Source organism: Fringilla coelebs, assembly GCF_963513975.1.
Source record: "Fringilla coelebs genome assembly, chromosome: 1".
Lineage (NCBI taxonomy): Eukaryota > Metazoa > Chordata > Aves > Passeriformes > Fringillidae > Fringilla > Fringilla coelebs.
The window spans coordinates 35,297,714-35,316,433 of NC_140028.1; the positions used below are offsets into that span (position 1 = coordinate 35,297,714).

General features: G+C 39.5%; 1 protein-coding gene across 1 annotated transcript in view; it reads right to left on the reverse strand.

Annotated features, from left to right (window-relative positions):
- The window catches only part of PREX2 (phosphatidylinositol-3,4,5-trisphosphate dependent Rac exchange factor 2), a gene marked incomplete at its 5' end in the record, with an annotated part of 167,792 nt that extends 157,419 nt beyond the window's left edge, over nt 1-10,373 (reverse strand). Inside the window, one exon of the mRNA XM_084203160.1 lies at nt 10,233-10,373. Coding sequence (XP_084059286.1) covers nt 10,233-10,373 — 141 coding nt within the window. The remainder of the gene's footprint in view (nt 1-10,232) is intronic.
- Between the last annotated feature and the right edge of the window lie 8,347 nt (nt 10,374-18,720).

Consider the following 18,720-nt stretch of genomic DNA (forward strand, 5'->3'; position numbering starts at 1 on the left):
TAAAAATACCACTTTTGATACTTAAAGGTAAGTAAGAGGTAAAAAAAGGGCCTAAGTAAGGTGCTAACTACACATTACAGAAGGATAAACAGAATTCTAACACCTTTCAGTCAAGAAAGATGTTATCATGACAAGTATGAGGTACTGAATTATGACAAGAAAAGTCATAATTCAGTACCTCAAACATCTATTACAACATTTGGGGATGTTATTTCTTCCCCACTGAAAACTGCAAAAAGACTTAGAACAAAACTAGGCAGAATATCAAGGATACTGACACTAGAAGAAGTCATCACAAAGGAATTTGAAAGATGATTGAAAGTGTGAAAGGGGTTCCATAAAAAGAATAATTAGAGTTCCAATGAGAAAAATAGTGATGTAAGTACTCAGCACATTTTTTTAGACAGGATATTTAAAATGTCCAAAATGAGTTCTTTTATGGGACACGAATTCAGAAGTTACAGCTGCCAAAAAAATACACAAATACAAAACTAAAGTAATCAAACTTAGAAATCACTTCGTTTGCAACGAGGTACTACACCTACACTTCAGGAGAGACAGTCCCCAGCCATGAAGCACAGACTCCCTAAGTAATGCTACTACTTACTAAAAAAACCTACTGTGTGTTGTAGTTTAGCAATGGTATTCCTCAGTTTAGTGCTCCCACTGAAACCACACATCACTGACCGGCTGGAGAGGAAAATCTGAGGCACAAAAGGTAAAGATTACAGGTTGAGATAAGAACAATTTACTGGAAACAGCAATGAGATAAGAAAATTAACAGTAACAGCAACATTACTAATGGCAGAGGGCACAAGAAAGAGGTGAATGATTCAGATGGAAACAGTAGTACCCGACCACTGCCTCCACCAGGCTACCCTGACCAGAACAGACCCCTTTATCCCCAAGAGATTCCCTTTTCCCCTCTCCCACTGATGATTTGAGATGGTACAGAATAACCTCCATGTCCTAGCCATGCCCCCTCCTCTCCTGGCCAGAATCAGGGCAGTGGGCTAGTCCTTTTCTTAAATCTGTCACATCAATTCACAAGTTCCTCCCAGCCAGTCTCATTTTAGGTCTTTATCATATTCTGCAAGTTCATTTTTAAGTAGCATTTTATCATACCTTTCATGAACAAAAAGCAACAGAGCAGACACTAGAAGGAAGGAAGCAGCTCTCATTATAAATGTAGGGTGGTCATTCTTACAAAGGCGCTCTATGAATTGGGACTTATTTATTGCCTTCCTGCTTCCTATGGCTTCTGCAAAATAGCTCTCCCTCCCAGACAACAAAAAGATAAATACAAACTATTCAGCCACAAACATTTTACAAGTGACACAGCACTAACTCTACAGGTGTGTGCCACTTCTTCTTCCCTCTGCCTTGTCAGGCTGTAGTATTTTTTTAAGGAAAGTGGTGCTTACAAACTGCAGAGCTTCAGGTGCTGCCACATCTGTTTAAGTCTCAAATGCCTCTGTGACTCTTAGAGCAAAGACCCACACTCACACTACAGAGTCAGAGGATGTTGTCTCCAGGATGTTGTCTCCAAGCATGCAACTGCATGCTGTTTCTTCTAGGAATCCAGATACCTTACCCAAAGAATTTAAGGATATGGTGTAACTTAGCACATACTAGAGAAATAAAATGAAGAGGTGTTCCAGCCTTGCTGCACAAATTCATAGCATCCCAGACATCAATCACGCTGTCACAACATATTGGATTTAGACATAAAGAGACTGGGATGGTTAAGTCAACACATAAGAACACATTCATCTCTCAGTCTAGGAATGACTCCTTTTAAACAGCCTTAGAAAATTAGAAATTTATTTCAGAGGTCAAATTATGAAATACGGTTTTAATGTAAATTCACCATCATATTAATTGATACTGGTCACTTGCTCCAGTTATTATAATAGGCAAAAATATATTTAGAAAGTAAACATACCAATACATATAATGCATTTAAAATTCAGGCACAAATCAGCTGCCACAGAAAAATGTCATTTTGAAGTAAAAATTCATATAAAACTTCCCTAGGAAGGTAAAGGACTAGATTATTTATTCTGCTTCACTCATCAAGAGATTATCAATTTGTCAAGAGGCCTGCATCATACAAATGACACTGAAATAAAGAAAGCCATCTTACTACAATGTATTACTGTTTTTTCCAATACTCACTTCAGTTCTACCTGTTTCTCCTACACATTCCCTTCATGTTCTTCAGCCTTGAACTTGAAAGCTGATCAGGGATGCCAGATGACTCGGCAGCCAGACTGCCAAAAGCACAAATGGACGATCTGGAGGTCTCATGGGGTCTAAAACAGGTGTCAACCAACCCCTAATTTCCCAGTCCTGTCCCTACAACAGGATAAACTCAACTGTGAGCAGCCTATGAGACAATCCCAGGAGCAATCAAGCTTGCACAAAATGAAGCTGGCATTGAACAGTCATCCTTGCAGCTTCTCAGACATTTTTAAGTAGACAACCATTCTTTTAGCATCAATTATATATTAAGGGAAGGTTTGCTTCGCTGTCAGAGTGGTGAACTGGGAATCAAAACATCAGATTATATTTCTGGTTCTGGCACAAACTTCCACAGGGAGCCAAAAAATCAAGATCTAAGCTTCCCATTTGTAGAACTACACAGGTTTGATTTATTAATGAAAGCAATGCACTGAGACATCTCTGAACAGAAAATAGTACAAAAGTGCCCGGTTATCTGTTTCCTGAGCAAAAATAATACAGTTCAATTTTTTTAAAAAACCCCAAAACTATGTACCTGAGTTTTTGCTTAAATTTTGAATAATTGCTTGCTGAACAGTACAGCCTGGCAATTTTCACTGCAATTTCAGAGCATAAAGAAAATAAAGTAGAGATGCAGCCCTGAAAATTATGTTCTCCTGAAACTGGCTGAAACTTCAAGGCAGTCAGCTTTTTTTCCTGTCATAGCAATAAGTTGCAAACTGATGAGTCATGGAGGTTGGAAAGGAGGTCATCCAGCCCAATTGCTAGAACAGAGCAGTGTCAACTAGAACAGGTAATCCAGTCTTGCCTAGATGACCTTTAAGGAAATTTTTAAAAAGCCTCTGGGCAACTTATACCAGTTTTTGACCTGTTTTATTGTAAGCTATATTTTTTCCCTTCACACCACTTTGGAGTTCCCATCCTCCATGGCCTCTCCTTCTTCCACCATGCACTTCTGAGAGGAATTTGGCTGCATCTTGCCCACAACTATTGATCAGAGAGTTGTAAACAACAATAAAAATTCTACCTAACCTTCTCAAGGCCAAAGACCCCTTGCTCTCTCAGCCTCTTTGCAGCAATATGCTCCTGGCCCCTCCTCACCTTGCTGGTCAGAACCAGACTTGTGTCAGTAGGTAAAACTATTTCCTCAATTAGGGAGCCAAAAATTTGCCTCTCAGAAGACTCACAGATGTAGAGCAGAGGGCAAAGACCTACTGGCAACATCCTAGCTCCAGGATGCTGATTCTTTTCTGCACTTCAAGGTGCAAGGCTGACTCATATTCCAGTTCTTGCCCAGAAGTACTCCCAGAGTGACCTCTGTAAAGCTGCCTTCTAGCCCCCAGCCTGTACAGGTGAACAGGGTCACTCCATCCCAAGAACAGGACTCTGCCACTAAAAAACATCACCCAGCACCAGATTCAGACACCTCTTGAACACCTCCAGGAGTGGTGACTCCACTTTGCTATCTTCATTCTTGCATTCCTCCTCAGTAGCCAGTCCCACACCAACCCACACGTTCACCAAAACCAGCGATAATCCTGCTCAATCCCAACAGAAAACTGAATCAATTTACACATAGTTGAGTCCTAAAGCAAAAAGAGTTAGATAAAATTTCTGAAAAAGATTATGCGTGAGTATGTGAGTACAAGAAGTTCTTCAAGACACTTGTATAAAAAGGTAAAGTCTTAAATGAAATTCATTACCTTGCTCAAGCCTGTATTTCATTCATGGGTAATCCAATTCCTTTCCAAACAGGGACATTTACTTTACTTAAAGATACATGGTTATAGCCTTCTACAGATCAGCAAATCATTCCAACCAGTATCTTAGATAAACTACAGCCCATTTGGATTTATTTTGGCCAAAGGACAGCTCCTTTTTGTTTCCAATGTGAAGAACTTTTCAATTTCTCACATGTTGTAATACTGTAACAATGATTTCAACTTTGTCTAATGGACAAAACTGCTCTTCATGCTAACCTTACCAAATACAAACCAACCTTGGGATACCTGGTTTTAAAGCTTGGTGTTCATAAAATTGTGACAAAAATTACTACAAAAGGGGGCTTACAAATATGTGTCCATAAATATTTGAAATCACTGCAAACAGCATACCATTCCACAGCATTAGGCTGCACAGAATAACTTAAACCTGGACATTTTGATGGATGGTGCCCTCCAAGTGGCCTCTTCTAAAGTAGCAACTCACACTACAAATTTGTGAAATACATGTGTCAGGAGAGTTAGAACTGAGCTGTAAGGCAGAGCTAAGAAATAACTGAACACTGAAAATATTATTTATAAATACAGATAAATCATGAAGTTGTACAACACTTCTAAGCATATTATAGTCTTCAAAAGATTAAGTCTTAGTCTATAATAAGTCTTAAGAACCGATAAGTTTCTTAAATGCTATGGAAGATTTCTCCTTTCAGTATTCTAAACTTCTCACTGAACAGCTCAACAAGCCACCTTTCTTCCCAAAGAAGAGTTTTTCACAATACAATCTAAGTGCATCTGAGAGCAGTAAGAGGAAATACATTGAAAAGTATGAAACATTTGTCATTGTCTAGCATAAAGCCCTCCAAATCCAAACAAGATAAGATATGTACTTGAAAATTCTCCAGAAAAAATTCTGCTTTTTGCCATTGTCCTACATTGCATGAATTCTGCACTCATCTAGTAAAGACACTCAAATGAAAAAAAAAATCTTTCTTGCTAATCCATTCCACCAAGCAGAGTGTTCAACCTTGGGGCAGGTGTTACAAAGAAATAAACAGCTTTTAAGCAGTTACCCTTACTCTGATAGGGACCACAGGCGGTACCATGGATACAGACAAGCAAAGTCAAATAAAAATAGAATGCCACACTCACATTTTTTGTTAACACTTCAGCAAGTTAAAAACAGAAATTGGAAGTGAATGGAAAAGATATTGACTTTCTATGGTAATTGTGTTTGCACTTCCTTTTGACTTTTTATGATGAAGTAGCCATAGAATGCTGTTTTTCTTTTCCTGAAGAGAAAGGAAATCACATAACCTTATCAAAAAATGCAGACAGCTTCCCTTCCATTCATTTAAATCCCTTTTATAAAATATAAATGCAATTATGAAAAGCACTATAAAGCCACTAATCATCACTGTAATTGAGATATACATATAACATATTCAGTGAGTGGGACTAGATGATCCTTATGGGACCCTTCCAATTTAAGGTCTTCTGTGATATATACACACATGCACACAAAAACAACACAGACAGACACACTGTTTTTGTATCAAACCACAGCCATCATGATCATCATTTATAAGTTGTTCTTTTTTGTGGAAAGCCCAACATCTAACTTTATTGTATAGCATAACCACTTGAGGAGTTTTCATCTGGAACATAAATCCTTTATTGCTAGCCAGGGTTAGTAGCACTGAATTTGACTATAAAGGTTACCTGAAGTCTTGATTACTGTAATCACTTCTCCAAATAATTAGTCTGCTCAAAAATCAGAGAAATATTTATTGAGCCAAGAGACAGGGAATGTTCAGCAGGGGAACACAGAAGCTGAGAAGTCACACAGACACTGAAAAGGCTGCACAACAAACCTTATAAACAATATCTCTTTATACCAATTGAAAAGCAAGGATTCAGCTTCCCTTAACAGGGCACATTTAAGGAAAACTAACCATTTTTTCACTTAGTGCAAGCAGAAGATAGTACAGTACGTTGTAATAAAATCAAACTGATACTTGAGAGTTAACTGGCAGAAACATATATATTCACTGAGAGACTCTGTAAACCATACTGTAGTCTACAGAATAAACTGGCTTTGTTTTTTTCCCCCAGCTGCTTCAAGATCTAACTAGCCACCCCAGCTGAGGCCGTGGGGAAGGCTTTCAGGAGTGCCAACATCTGCTTCTATTCCCATCAACGTCAAATTTGTCAGAACACAAAACTGTGCCAGAGAAACAATCTCTGCCATAGGAAATTAAACTCTACTTCCATGGATATCCCCTGAAGTACCAAGTGTAGCAGATCAATTACATTTCCAATTTCTATTCCAAAATAAAGTTTCTTTCCAAAAAATATGCTTGTACATTTTATATGTGTATATGCAAATACGTTCAGGCATCCCAAAATTCTTTATTGCCTGGATTACCTTAGTGGCCAGTCAATTAGTGTAAATCACAAACATAAAAAATAAGCCTTATATCAGGTAATAAGGTGACAAATTAAACTAGCCACTTTTTAGCAACTCTTTACTATTAAATACCTTTTAATGTCTCATCAACTTCTGCCCACAGTTTTACTGGTCTCTTTACTAATGCTATGTTGAGGATTCAAGTAAGTACCCTGATTACACACTAAATGAAACTTCACATGAAAACACTCAGCAAATTGCAAAAAACCCAAACTATTTTTTTAAAACTCTCATTAAAAAATCTTATGTTCCCCAGCATAAAATCACAGACCAATCAATCTTAGAAAAGTTTATGCAGTTTTGCCCTAGTTAGCTAGTTGTAGAATAGAATCATTAATGTTGGAAAAGACCTCCAAGATCATCAGGTTCAACCAGTAACTCAGCACTGCCATGTTCTCCACTAAACCATGTCCCCAGGTGCCACATCTGCATGTTTTTTGAGCGCCTCCAGGGATGGTGATTCCACCACTTCCCTGGGCAGCCTATTCCAATGCCTGAACACCCATTCAGCGAACCAATTCTTCCTAATATCCAATCCACACCTTCCATAGCATAGCCTAGGGCCATTTCCTCTTGTCCTGGCACTTGTCAGCTGGGGAAAAAAGACTGATTCTTACCTCACTACAGCTTCCTTTCCTTGTGCTTAAAGGGCAACATAGGAAATTGTCCTTATGTTTACACAGATCACAGTAAATATAGACATTTGGTCAGTTGCTATAAAGAATTGAGGAGATATTGATAATGTCACAACTTTTCTTAAAGCATCTTTACCATAAGTACCCAAGGTAATTATTAATTATTCAGTCACACAATTGGATGACATGGAATTATTTTAGACAGTGCAAATATTCACCAAGTGTTGCTTTCTGTCCCTTCTAGAAAGTGCATTTTGATAGAAAGCTTTTTCTCTATTCTTGCAAGTAAAGCTTCTCTTTCATTGGAAAGCAAAGATGTTGCCACAGGAAAGTGGTGTGATCACCAGCAAGAACATCCAGAAGCAGAAAAAGTCCAATTGCCAATTTAGCCAATAAAGTATCAATTGTTCATAAAAGAAACTTAATATTGTAGTTTAGTAAAAATAAAAACTTCTGTCTACAGATATAGTGTTAAAAGGCCTTTTAGTGTCTTAAGTAAATTCTTCCATCACTTGTTACTTTTAAGAAATGCTAGAAAGAACAAAAACTCTGGTATTGCAACGACACTCTAAATGTTATTATGAAATGTCTGAAGAAAAAGTATAAGCATTTATTCATAATTTCCTGTGCATGCCTCCTCCCTCCAACACTGCTGCAACTACTGGGTGACTTAAGTTTATCCACCTCATATATGTTTACATATCCCACTGCAACTGGCCCAAAATTGTTATTGCTCTGTTATTGCTCACTGAAATCTCAACACTACTACAGCTTATTACTGGAAGATTCAGGAGATACAAAAGAATAATATTAATACAACCAGACCTTTTCACTTAGGTTTGTTTTGTGATGAGTGCAGATGTAAAACAATATACTGTATTTACACAGCATAAAGCCAAAAAAAGAAGAGGTGAAGGAATTCACATGGGAACGACTACTCAGCTACTTCTATCTAATAAAGTTACAAGTATATCAAATCTTCTGCTTTGCACCTTACAGTGTTACAGACTTTTGAGAGAACATACAAGCCAAGCTACTTCTCACTATACTGATGAGTGGAGGATGAGCAATCATGGTGGGGGGGGGGGGGAAGACTTTAAATAACCAATCAGAAATCAGTTCTTAGCAATTCTCTTTAATTACAAAATAAACAAAAAACCTAAATAAATCTAGCACATAGTAGGTATGTTTCCAGTGTAAGGAAACCAGCAAAGCATTTCCCATGTTGACACAGACCATCAAGTCACTTCCTCTTTATAACCTCTTCATTCCCTAGCCACGTAAAGGGTTTTTTTCATTTATCTAAGCGAATACCCTATTTCCAATTAACTACAGTGAAAACTGCAGGTACTCTGAGCAAACTCTCAGGGAGGCTATAACTGGCTTCAGCACCTCAGTCGTAAAGGAAACGTGGTTTCCACCAGAATGAGCTCCACTGACGACACTGAGATGACCTGGAAGCCCAGCTGTTAGCTTTGGCTGGAACACAAACCCCTCACTCAGTGATGGGTTTGATGGCTTACGCAAATCAGTGTGATGGTCTCCATACTGGCCCTAGTCCAGTGGCCCTCGCAAATCCACCACCACAGCTGATCTCAACAGCAGTCCTAGCAGGTAGACCAAAGGAAACCTCAGAAGTTGCTTCCTCAAAACTGAGATACAATTAGAACACGTGACATTTCTCTGTGAAGGATTTACATCTCTGAACAATCACTTGATCCCTGTCCACAATTGTTAATAAATCTGAAAAGCTGATGTAGAACCAAGTATTTAACACCAACCCTTCTCCCTTTCTCTCCATGAATTATTTAGATCATTTTGATCCAAACTGCAAAAAGACTTATTACTGAATTCAGTGTCTGGGTCAAACTTGAAACACTTACAGATTCTGATCCTTGGGAGAATTTGAGCACTTACTGCTTGAACTAAAATATCGTATGTCTAAAACCTTAGAATTCAAAATTAAAGATATTACAATCTCTTCAAATTTGCTGAAATCCAAGACTCTGGCATACACCAAATTTGTGGGTTAAGGTAAAATATGGAAGAACATTGCCCTTGAATACTTTTTTTTAAAAGTAGGTAAAACCTGACCATTGAATGGAAGCAAGTAAAATAATTGCACAGCCTCTTTTTCAAACATACATCCTAAACTTAAAAAAAAAAAAAACAACACAACACATTGGACCATTTACCATTTTTCATGGTGCTGCTGAGGATAAACATATGGAGAAAATAAGCTACTCTGTAGATCTTATTTCACTCCAATGTCTGTGCTTTTATTCTCCCTGTCACAGCCAACTTAAGAATTTCCTCTTTCATGGTAATAAGAAGAAAGTCCACAATTCTCAAGGCAGCAAAGCAGGAAGTTTGCAGTTGGAAGGATTTCCCCTCTTCAATGGGACAGGAGGAGAGAAATATATGATGAGGGTACTGTGAATACTTTTGCAATCCGAAGCAGCTGATTTGAACATATTTATCACATCAGAGCCCTAAAGTGATGCCACCAAGATCAGGCACAAATGAAACACTGGCCACATCTGTTCTGCAATAATTTGTCTCTTTGGCTTTTTGAGTGAGAACTTCTGCCTTTCTGACTAGGGTATTACCCGGCACCAACAGTCCTATCAACAGTGACAGTCAAATGTAGAAGGAAGCTCAAACTGTCCCAAGGCAGCTCAGCAGAAGGCACTAGGTTCCCAGCTGACCCTATATCACAAGACGGGAGTGAATGCCACATGTGGCTTTAATGCCAAGCAGCTGCTGCACACCAGCACCCCCTCTGTCCTGCTCCCTCCCCCCTGCACCGCTGGCTTTCCAAGACTGTCGCAAGTAGTGGAATACCCTACGGCACCCTAAAATGAACACAAACCCCCTAACCCGATAGGTTTGGGGGAGCCCAAACCCATCACCCCCATCCCCTTCCACGCGCGGAGATGGAAGGACCATCAGCGCCAAAGTGCAGCCGGGGTATGGGGGAGTCGAGGCGGGGAGGGAGGAACGCACGACCCCTCTTCGGCTATCTCAAAACCTGTTACCCTCCCTCCCTTTTAGGCAAGAACTGGGGGTAAAACCCTTCCCCGGCCGGCAGTCCCGGCTGGGGCGCTCCCGCCTGCCCGCGCAGCTGCGGAGCGGCCGCGGGCCCCCGGCGCCGCCGCTCACCGACACCAGGAACTCCAGCGTGCCCACGTAGTCCCGCTCCGTCTTCAGCAGCTCGTTGAGGACGCACACGCGTAAGCGAAGCTGCTTCTCCAAGTCCTTCCCGCTCTCCCCCTTGCCTTCCCCTTTGCTTTCTTCTGTCATGGTGCGGCGAGGAGGATCGGTGCTCCCAGCCCGGCGCCTTCCCCCGAGCGCCCCGGCGCTGCGCTGCGGACAAGGACAACAAAAGACCCCGCCAAGTTACACGGCGGGGCCGCGCTCCGGCCGCTCCCCGGCCCTCCTGCAGCCGCAGCCCCCGCTCACCCCGCTCCGCGACCGCCCGAGCTCCGGAGGCGACGAGCCACCCCAGAGCGCGCTCCTTTCCCGTCAGGAAGGGGACACAGCCCGGAGGAAACGAGCGGTCACTGGTTCCCAGCTCGCCCTGCTAGCTGAGAGGTTGGAAAGCCTCCGCAGCAGCAGAGACTTGGACATTAATCAAAAGCTTTGTATCCATGTGACTCCAACCCCTTCCCCCCCTTCGCTAAATCTCAGGAAAAAGGAAAGGAAACAACTTCAGGGAGGATTGCGTGCCAGCAGCTGCCTGTTTCACACACAAGCTGCGATCTCCAGTTTGAGGCTAATTGGAGTCCTCCAACAACAGAGTAAAAGAATTATAAAAATGTTCCAGCAAGCTGGCTGGCCAGGGAATCGGCAGTTGTGTTTGTTTTGATTTTATCATCAGCAAAAAACCATTTCAACTTCCTCTTCCACACCTTCCCACGAGATGTATATTCGAGTGTGTATTATAAATACGAGCTGTGATATTCTCCCGAACAAACATACAGAGCTAAGCGTGTGCTGAGCAGGTACAGAGAAGTTCTTTGAAGCTAGTGAAGGGGGTTAGGTTGGCTGGTTGGTTTGTTTACTGAAACAGAGTACTGTAAACTCTCCAGATTATACAGTTTTCCTATCTGCCTATCAGATTTGCATGATACATTAAAAGGATAAAAAATAATTCAGTATTTCAAACAGCTAGCAAAAAGTATACAGCTACTTTTGGTGAGGGGAACTGATTTCTTGAAGACTGACATATGTCAGGACACTACCATGTGTATTTTAAGACTGCTGATGAAACCTGAAGTTTTCTCTGGCTAGCTCTTCGCTTTGTGAATGGAAAGAAAATACAGCTCTTGAAACGTTCATATTCCATATCAACTATCTTTCTAAGCCTGCAACATCCTAAAGGGACAGAATAAAATGAAAACCCCAGTAAAACTCTTCTACAGCTGCAGAACAAGTTGAGGCAGTGAGAAGAGTCCTTTAGTAGGAGAGAATAAGCAAAGACATTTGTGTTCTGATAACTAGCCATCATCAGGCTGTCTGCCTCAGACATTTCTTGTAAAACAGAGAAACGTCCCACAAGACGCTTCCCAAAGAGCAGAGGAAAAAAAAAAAGCCTATTTCTTTGAATGTGACCTACTTCCTTGCATCCTCCCCTTCCCAAGCACAAACAGCTCCTGTGCATAAAGCCAAGGCAAGGAGCTGCAGTTGCTTAGGCAAATTCTTCCATATGTATCCTGCTCAGCCATTTATGCATGTGCAGATAAGCCTGGAACTTGCCTGCTGACCTCAACATAGCTCCTTCCTCAATATGGGGCTAGTCCATTTCAAAAAAGATACTGATTTTCATGAAAATCAAAGCATCACTTTTTTAGTACCTCAGGGCACTGCTAAATTTGGTTTAAATGGACTGATGGGTTGAAAAGCCAAACACAGCTCACTGAAGCCTCTTTCTTTAGAAAGCCTGTTTAAAATAGACAACCTGTCTGATGATTAGTTCAAAACTTTTTCACCCTCTTGCTGGGCTTCATCAGTGAGACACTGTCCCAAAGTTCTGTGGTATCTGCCCTGATCCTATGGAGGAGATTAGGTGTTTCACGATTGCTTGCATTAGCATCAAGAAGGCTTCTTCTAACCACTCATGGAACCCCACAATGAAGTTCTCAAGTGATAACCAGGAAAAAAGATCCAAAGCCACTGGAGCAGAACGCGCATTGTTTCATACTCCTAAATGCATGGGGGTGCCCTTCTTCAGGGACACCCTACCCTCAGTCATAGCCTAATGCCTCAAACTTGTTACATTTCCCATCAAAAAGCACCCTCCCTTGATTTTAGGAAAGCAGAGATGACATTTCCACCTTTTTTGGTTTCAGACATTCCCCTGTGCTCTCGGCTTCAGCCGTGTGCCATTGGTTGTCACAATCCCCATGCACACACCAAACTGACAGCTAAAAGAGGCAGGAGCAGCAACTTAGTCTTTCTTTCCTATCATCTATAGAAGTGAAAATAAAGAACCCCTTCCTTCTACATGTTTGTATCTCACTGCCAGGAGACCTTAGAGCCAAAGTGATTCTTGTCCTAGTTTACACTCCTGCTGCCCTCACACAATGCTCCTTCATTGAAGCAAGCAGCTCCAGCTATCTGGGCCAGCAAAAGCATTAGGGACACCACACAAGAAACTTTTGTGACTCATCTAAAGCCACTGAACCCAGCAGAACCCACAGCAGATGTGCAATGATAGGAAAAGTCACTATAAGTACCAGACACAATCTATGGAAAACATACATGCCTATAGGCTCATCCAATTTTCCTGACAACCTGCTTGAAGTAATAAAGGGGCAAATTGCCCTTTTCCCCTAGTTTCAGGAAAAAGCTAAATTGCTCCAATTGTAGTTTTCACTACACCAAAACTGAGTAAAGAGAGGATGAAATAGAAGAAAGGTAGAATATAGAGACAAAGGATTAAAAAAATTAGCCTGAACAAGACATTTTAAGCAACTAAATGGTTGATTTTACACTGTGACGTACCAGGAAACTTAACTAGTAGATAACTTGTTTCTGTATTTTAGACAGGTGCTATGTAAAACAGGGACTTGATTATGCTAGCATGTGAGGACAGCAATCCTTGCTCCCTATGTGGAAAGACACTGATTTGGAGAAACTGAAAAAAATCATACTGTTCCCATGGAATGTTATAACTCTGGAATGCAAAAGAACTATTTTGGTCCAAGGGTATTTGAGGCTCAAGTTGGATTTCTACTTAGAATCCCCATTGAAAAAAACATGGCAACACAAATGGCCTATACACATAGCTGGGGATGGATGTGACCTCCTCAGATCTAGTCCAGCCCTCCTGCAGCAGAGTGCCCAGGGCAACGGCACAGGTTGTCCAGCCAGGTTTTGAGTAACTCCACAGTCTCAATGGGAAACGTGCTAGTGTTTGACCAGTGTTCTACAGTACAAAAAAAAAAAAAAAAAAACCACAAAAACAAAAAACCACCAAAAAAACCCACCAGAATTTCATGGTTTTTAACATGTACCCATTGCTTCTCACGCAGCCAGCTGGCACTACTGAGAAAAATCTGACTCTCTCTATTATTCCCTCCCATCAGGCATTTAGAAACTAGGATAAGAATGCTCTTGAACCTTCTCCCTTCCAGGCTGAATAGTCCCATCTCTCTCAGCCTCTCCATGTATGTGAGATCCTCTATTTCCGTACTCATCTTTGTGGTCCTATCTGATGATCTGGACCAAGATTCCATATTAAATATCTTATGCATGACAGATGAAGGTGATTAAACTCCAATGATCTGTCATGACACTTAGGGTCTCCATGGGAAAACTCCATGGACTTGTTTTTCTTTGCCACTGAATGATGGATATCAATGCAAGACAGCTCCAGTATCACACAAGAACAAAGTCAAGTGTTCTGCAGGACACATTATCTTGTATTACAGCGCTGTAAAGGATTCCTCAATCCAATTGGGAATTTAAAATTGTCTTCTTTTCAGAGAGAGCTGAAACAAATTTTTATATTAAAAAAAAGAAAAAAGACAAACAAAACCTCCTTAAGAATTACTAAGAGGCCTATGCAAAAAATGTGATAACAAAGACTAAAAAAGTTCACCAGGATAAAAAAAGTTTTTTTACAGGTGGGTCTAGTACCATACTGTGCCATTAAAAGGTTGCTATGTATGGGACTAGCTGTAAAGTGTTATGAAGTAAGTGTTGGAGAGTAAATAAACTGCAAAGTTCACTTTTGACACATAACTGCTCATTCACCACAGAATTTACAGCAAACCAACTTGTCAACCACAGGTTTTAAGGAGAAGTGATCATATGTACAGAATGAACCAAAATAATCAGTTCTATAATCTTCCTTTAAGGCATTTTGGAAGAAAGATGGAGGTACTTTAACCACAAAGACATTTAAATGGTCCCAAGCATAGTAAGTTATAATCTTCAATGTAAAATAATCAGCAACGTAATGAGTGAGCCCATATATTCAAAAGCTTTCTGCAAGTATTCTGAATACAAGCTGCTCTCCTTCCCAAAACCAGACTCTTTTACCCCAAGCTGCTACAACATTGCTCTCCCAAGTATGATTGCACAGGACTTCACCACAAAGCTTTTCCAGGAGCTTCTAATGATAGTGTGCCTCTATCCACAAGGCTTTTAATAATTTTATTCCCACCGGCACGAGGGACACAGCAAACATCTGTAGCGAACAAAATCTTAACATTGAGCTTTACTTAGCATGGAAAGAACAACTGATGTGTGATCCAAACCTGATTTACCAAAAAATAAAGCTAAAATTATATAGAGAGATTATAGCTCTTACTAAAAAGGGTGATTTGCTTAAGGGTGATTTTGCTAAATCCCTTAAATGAATGTATTTGATTTTCCCTGTGGGTATAAATTTTACCCTTGAGAAATCCTGCAGTAAAAGCCACCCAAGTCCTAGAATGACAAGGGATCACTACAGATGTTTTTTCTTCAGAAGGTTACCTAGCATGAGCCAGCATGCACACAGAATCCCAAGACAGGAACAGAACAGTTCAAATATCTTTTGACTCTAAATTGATATTAAAAGACTGTGTACAAATGCATGGCAAGATTTCCTCAAGAAACTCTAATTAGTTCAGGAAGAAATTGCCCTTACCCGAAACCACCATTACAAAATAAAAACAGTCTCCACAAGGTTCAACCCAAACTTAGGTAGCCTGATGAAAGCTATTTAAACTAAAACCTCACCTTGTATAATGTCCAAGCAGAAGAACAGAAAGAACAGCTGCAGACAATTACTTCACCTCAATTTGAAGACATCTGATAACAGCTTCTTCACATTAGCTTTTTAACAACCTTTTTAAAGCTGGCAGGAAGTTGAAATGAAATTTATTATAAACCATGCAAGCTGAAATAAGAAGAATACCATTTATACAAATAATGTCAAAAAACCTATCTTAGTAAGAAATACAGGTCTTTTATGCTGTTAGCTATCTTTATATCACTGGATTCTACATGGGAAAGAAGCCTCAGCTGATCAATTAAAACACCTTTTTTGATCTGCACATGGGATCTCTGCAGAGCAACCAAAGAGAGATTGAGCAACAGGGATTTATGTGGAAACAATGACAGAAAAATAAGTCAGTAACCCTTCTTTGGCTTTCAGCTAAGAGACAAATAAACAAAGTATGATACAAAGAAAAGTGTCATGAATTCCCATTTGGTTTACTTTAGGGTAAAAATAAAAGCAATCTCATAATAAGAAGAAATTGGCTTTCAGGAATAATGTTAGCTGATGTTCAGAAAGTTCTCTAAAGAGTGTAGCACATTTGTTTGCTTATATTTAATCACAGGGCAGTAAATCATCAGTAAGATTCCAGCACTAGCTGTTGAACTGTTATAGAAATTTGTGCAACTATTTTGAAGGACTTAGAAGGTGGAAGGAACATTAGATTCATCAGCTAGTACAAACTATAAGACAGATCTGTATCTGACTTTCAGAGGCACCCGTTATATTTTAGCAAGTACATTATGTCTAGACCCACTTGAAGGCTCTTTTCAGCTTGAAATACCTTTGATACAGGAGGTATTTTTATCACATCTTAGTAAGGAACTTTTGTTCCTTAGAGTGCAAAGACTTACTATTGTTATTCAGAGGTTAATACATAAAATATTTTATTTAACAAAAATCTTTGTTCTGATTTTCAAAAAGGTAGGGTTTTTTTTCTCAAGTATTTTAATGTTCTTACTCTTGGACAATGAGAGGGTTTTTTTCATCTTTTTTTTTGAAGTGTAAAATTGATCAGTAGTCTCTCTAGTCACGCCAGTGTAAGATGCTGTCAATATTTGCTGAAAATCTTAAGTTAATCTTAAAAAGGCTTCTAATTGGTTTTAAAAATTTGTATTTTGCTGTAATTGCTGGATTGAGTGATACAGCCTCCTCAAAATATCAACTTAACTTAAGGCTTAAGCCCAAAAAAACCAGCTCACCTCAATTCATAGGTTGTCAGAAATTATTTTTATGCTCCCAAATATGTTTGAGAGAGGGGTGGGGAGCAGGCAAGGAGAGGTAACATAAAGCAGATGTCCAGACATGCACGTAGGCAGAAAACAAGTCACACTGGTGATACCAGCACAAAACAAAGAGCATTTGATTGGTCTCAAGATTTCCGTTTTCTTTTAGGTAACCACTACTTGCACCATCTCTCTGTCTCTGGCAAACCAAGAGTCAATACAGAGTGTTCACGTTATGATGTGCTATAAGGTACGTGACAGCTGAGCTCCTCTTTTCCCCAAGTTCCTTTTGCCATGCAGCAACTTCCACAGATAATAAAAAACAGCTGAGATCCAGAGTTCAATGGTTAAAGTTGAAAGTACAGAACAAACTGCTATTGCACTCCAGAGATTTAATGCTGATGATACCCAAAGCAGATATTTTGCATCTCAAACCCTTCAGAGTACAAGACCAGAGAAAGAAATAGTTTGAAACTATTCCAGACTAAAGGCTCTAGCAAGAACCTATCAATCAAGAAAAGACAACTTTAAGCTGAAAAATTAATTTGGATTTTATTATGGTTGATGCATTTTCATTATTAAAAAGCTGAAAGAATTATAACTACTACAGAGAAATCTGTTTTTTTTCTTCCCTAGGTAGGATTGCTGCTGTCAGAAGATGAAGCCTTTGCCAAAATGAAGGCTTTAAAAACTTAGAGCTTATCAGCAGAAAAGCAGAGTGGACATTCCCAGAGATGAAGGCCAAGTACAGCAGAGTGTTCCAGTATTCATTTACTAGATTTTTATATGAAGAACCAAAACCTTCTGTTTTTAAAAGCAGAAATTAACAAAAAAAAAAAAAATCTGAATGGTGGGTTTGCCACAGTGGCAACTTATTATTTTATAGTAAGATAGTTCAAGACAAACTATGATATCTGTGTTTGGATGTTCTTTGTTCATTTGTCCAAACAAGGAACAAGACAAGGCTCTGCAGACCAACCATGTGCTTCAACCACAAAACAACACGATGCAGGGTTAGATCATCAGCTGACATAAATCACCATAACTCCATTAGCTTCACTGACCATTAAAGACTCAGATGAAATATGGACTAAAAGCTGACCCTACTTGACCTATTACACATCTATTTTAGCTCTGTATGAGAAAAAGTCATTCTACTGCATGTTTTAATGTATTTTTCTTCCCTAGAAAGGTAGGAATATAAAAGAAAATATTAAAAAGAAAATAAAAAATCACTGCTAAAAAATCTGTGAACTAAACAAAACCACACAGATTCCTTCATAAATATACTTAGTTCATCAACCGTACAATAATTACGCATTAATACTAAGTGTTTGTGGAATAATATTAATAATAAACCATGATAATTTGCTCTGAGTCTCTTGTTTACCTTCCCTTTCACTTCTACCAATCATGATAACATATATGACTTTATTAATATTTTCACATAGTTTCTCCCCAATGAACTATGAAATGTCAACTCTAGCAGTACAAATTTCTTTCAGGCAACACTGATTGAACAAGGATGTGGAAGGGTTTGTTTTTTTTTAAAAAGACAAACTTATTCATTCAGCTTCTCTAACTTCCAGGACTTAGTTTCCATAACACAACCCCTTGGATATATCAATTTTAAAAATAGCCTTATCTTTGTGGTATGATCCATTCAGGCATTAAGCAACACAACTGGGATCTGGTACATGTTCATCATCCTACCTTTCTTAATAGGCAAAAGGCCTGTGATGTTAAGTTTGCTAAGGTTGGAATTAAAAAAATAACATTCTGGTATTTTTGTTATTGGCTAATGCTGTTTATAGTGGAAGAAAGACTGTCAAAGCAACAGTCCTTGCACTTCAGGTAGAAACTGTTCAAGACAAAATCATTCCCCAATTTTGGGGCAAGCTGACTGCAGCCCTTTGAGACTAAGAGGAAGTTCCTTTATTTTACACGTACAACTACTGATGCAAGTGTTTCAAAAATACTTTGCCTAGGTAGATTACAGATTTGGAGGCTCTGTCTGCTTTCCCTCCACTGTGGGACCAAACAATAATCCTGAGTGCAGACAAATCAATCAGACAGGATTTGTCCAGTTGCTGTGGGTTTATCTGTAGTTGTAAAATACTTTTTCCTGACCTCTATAGTGTAGTCTGTAAGG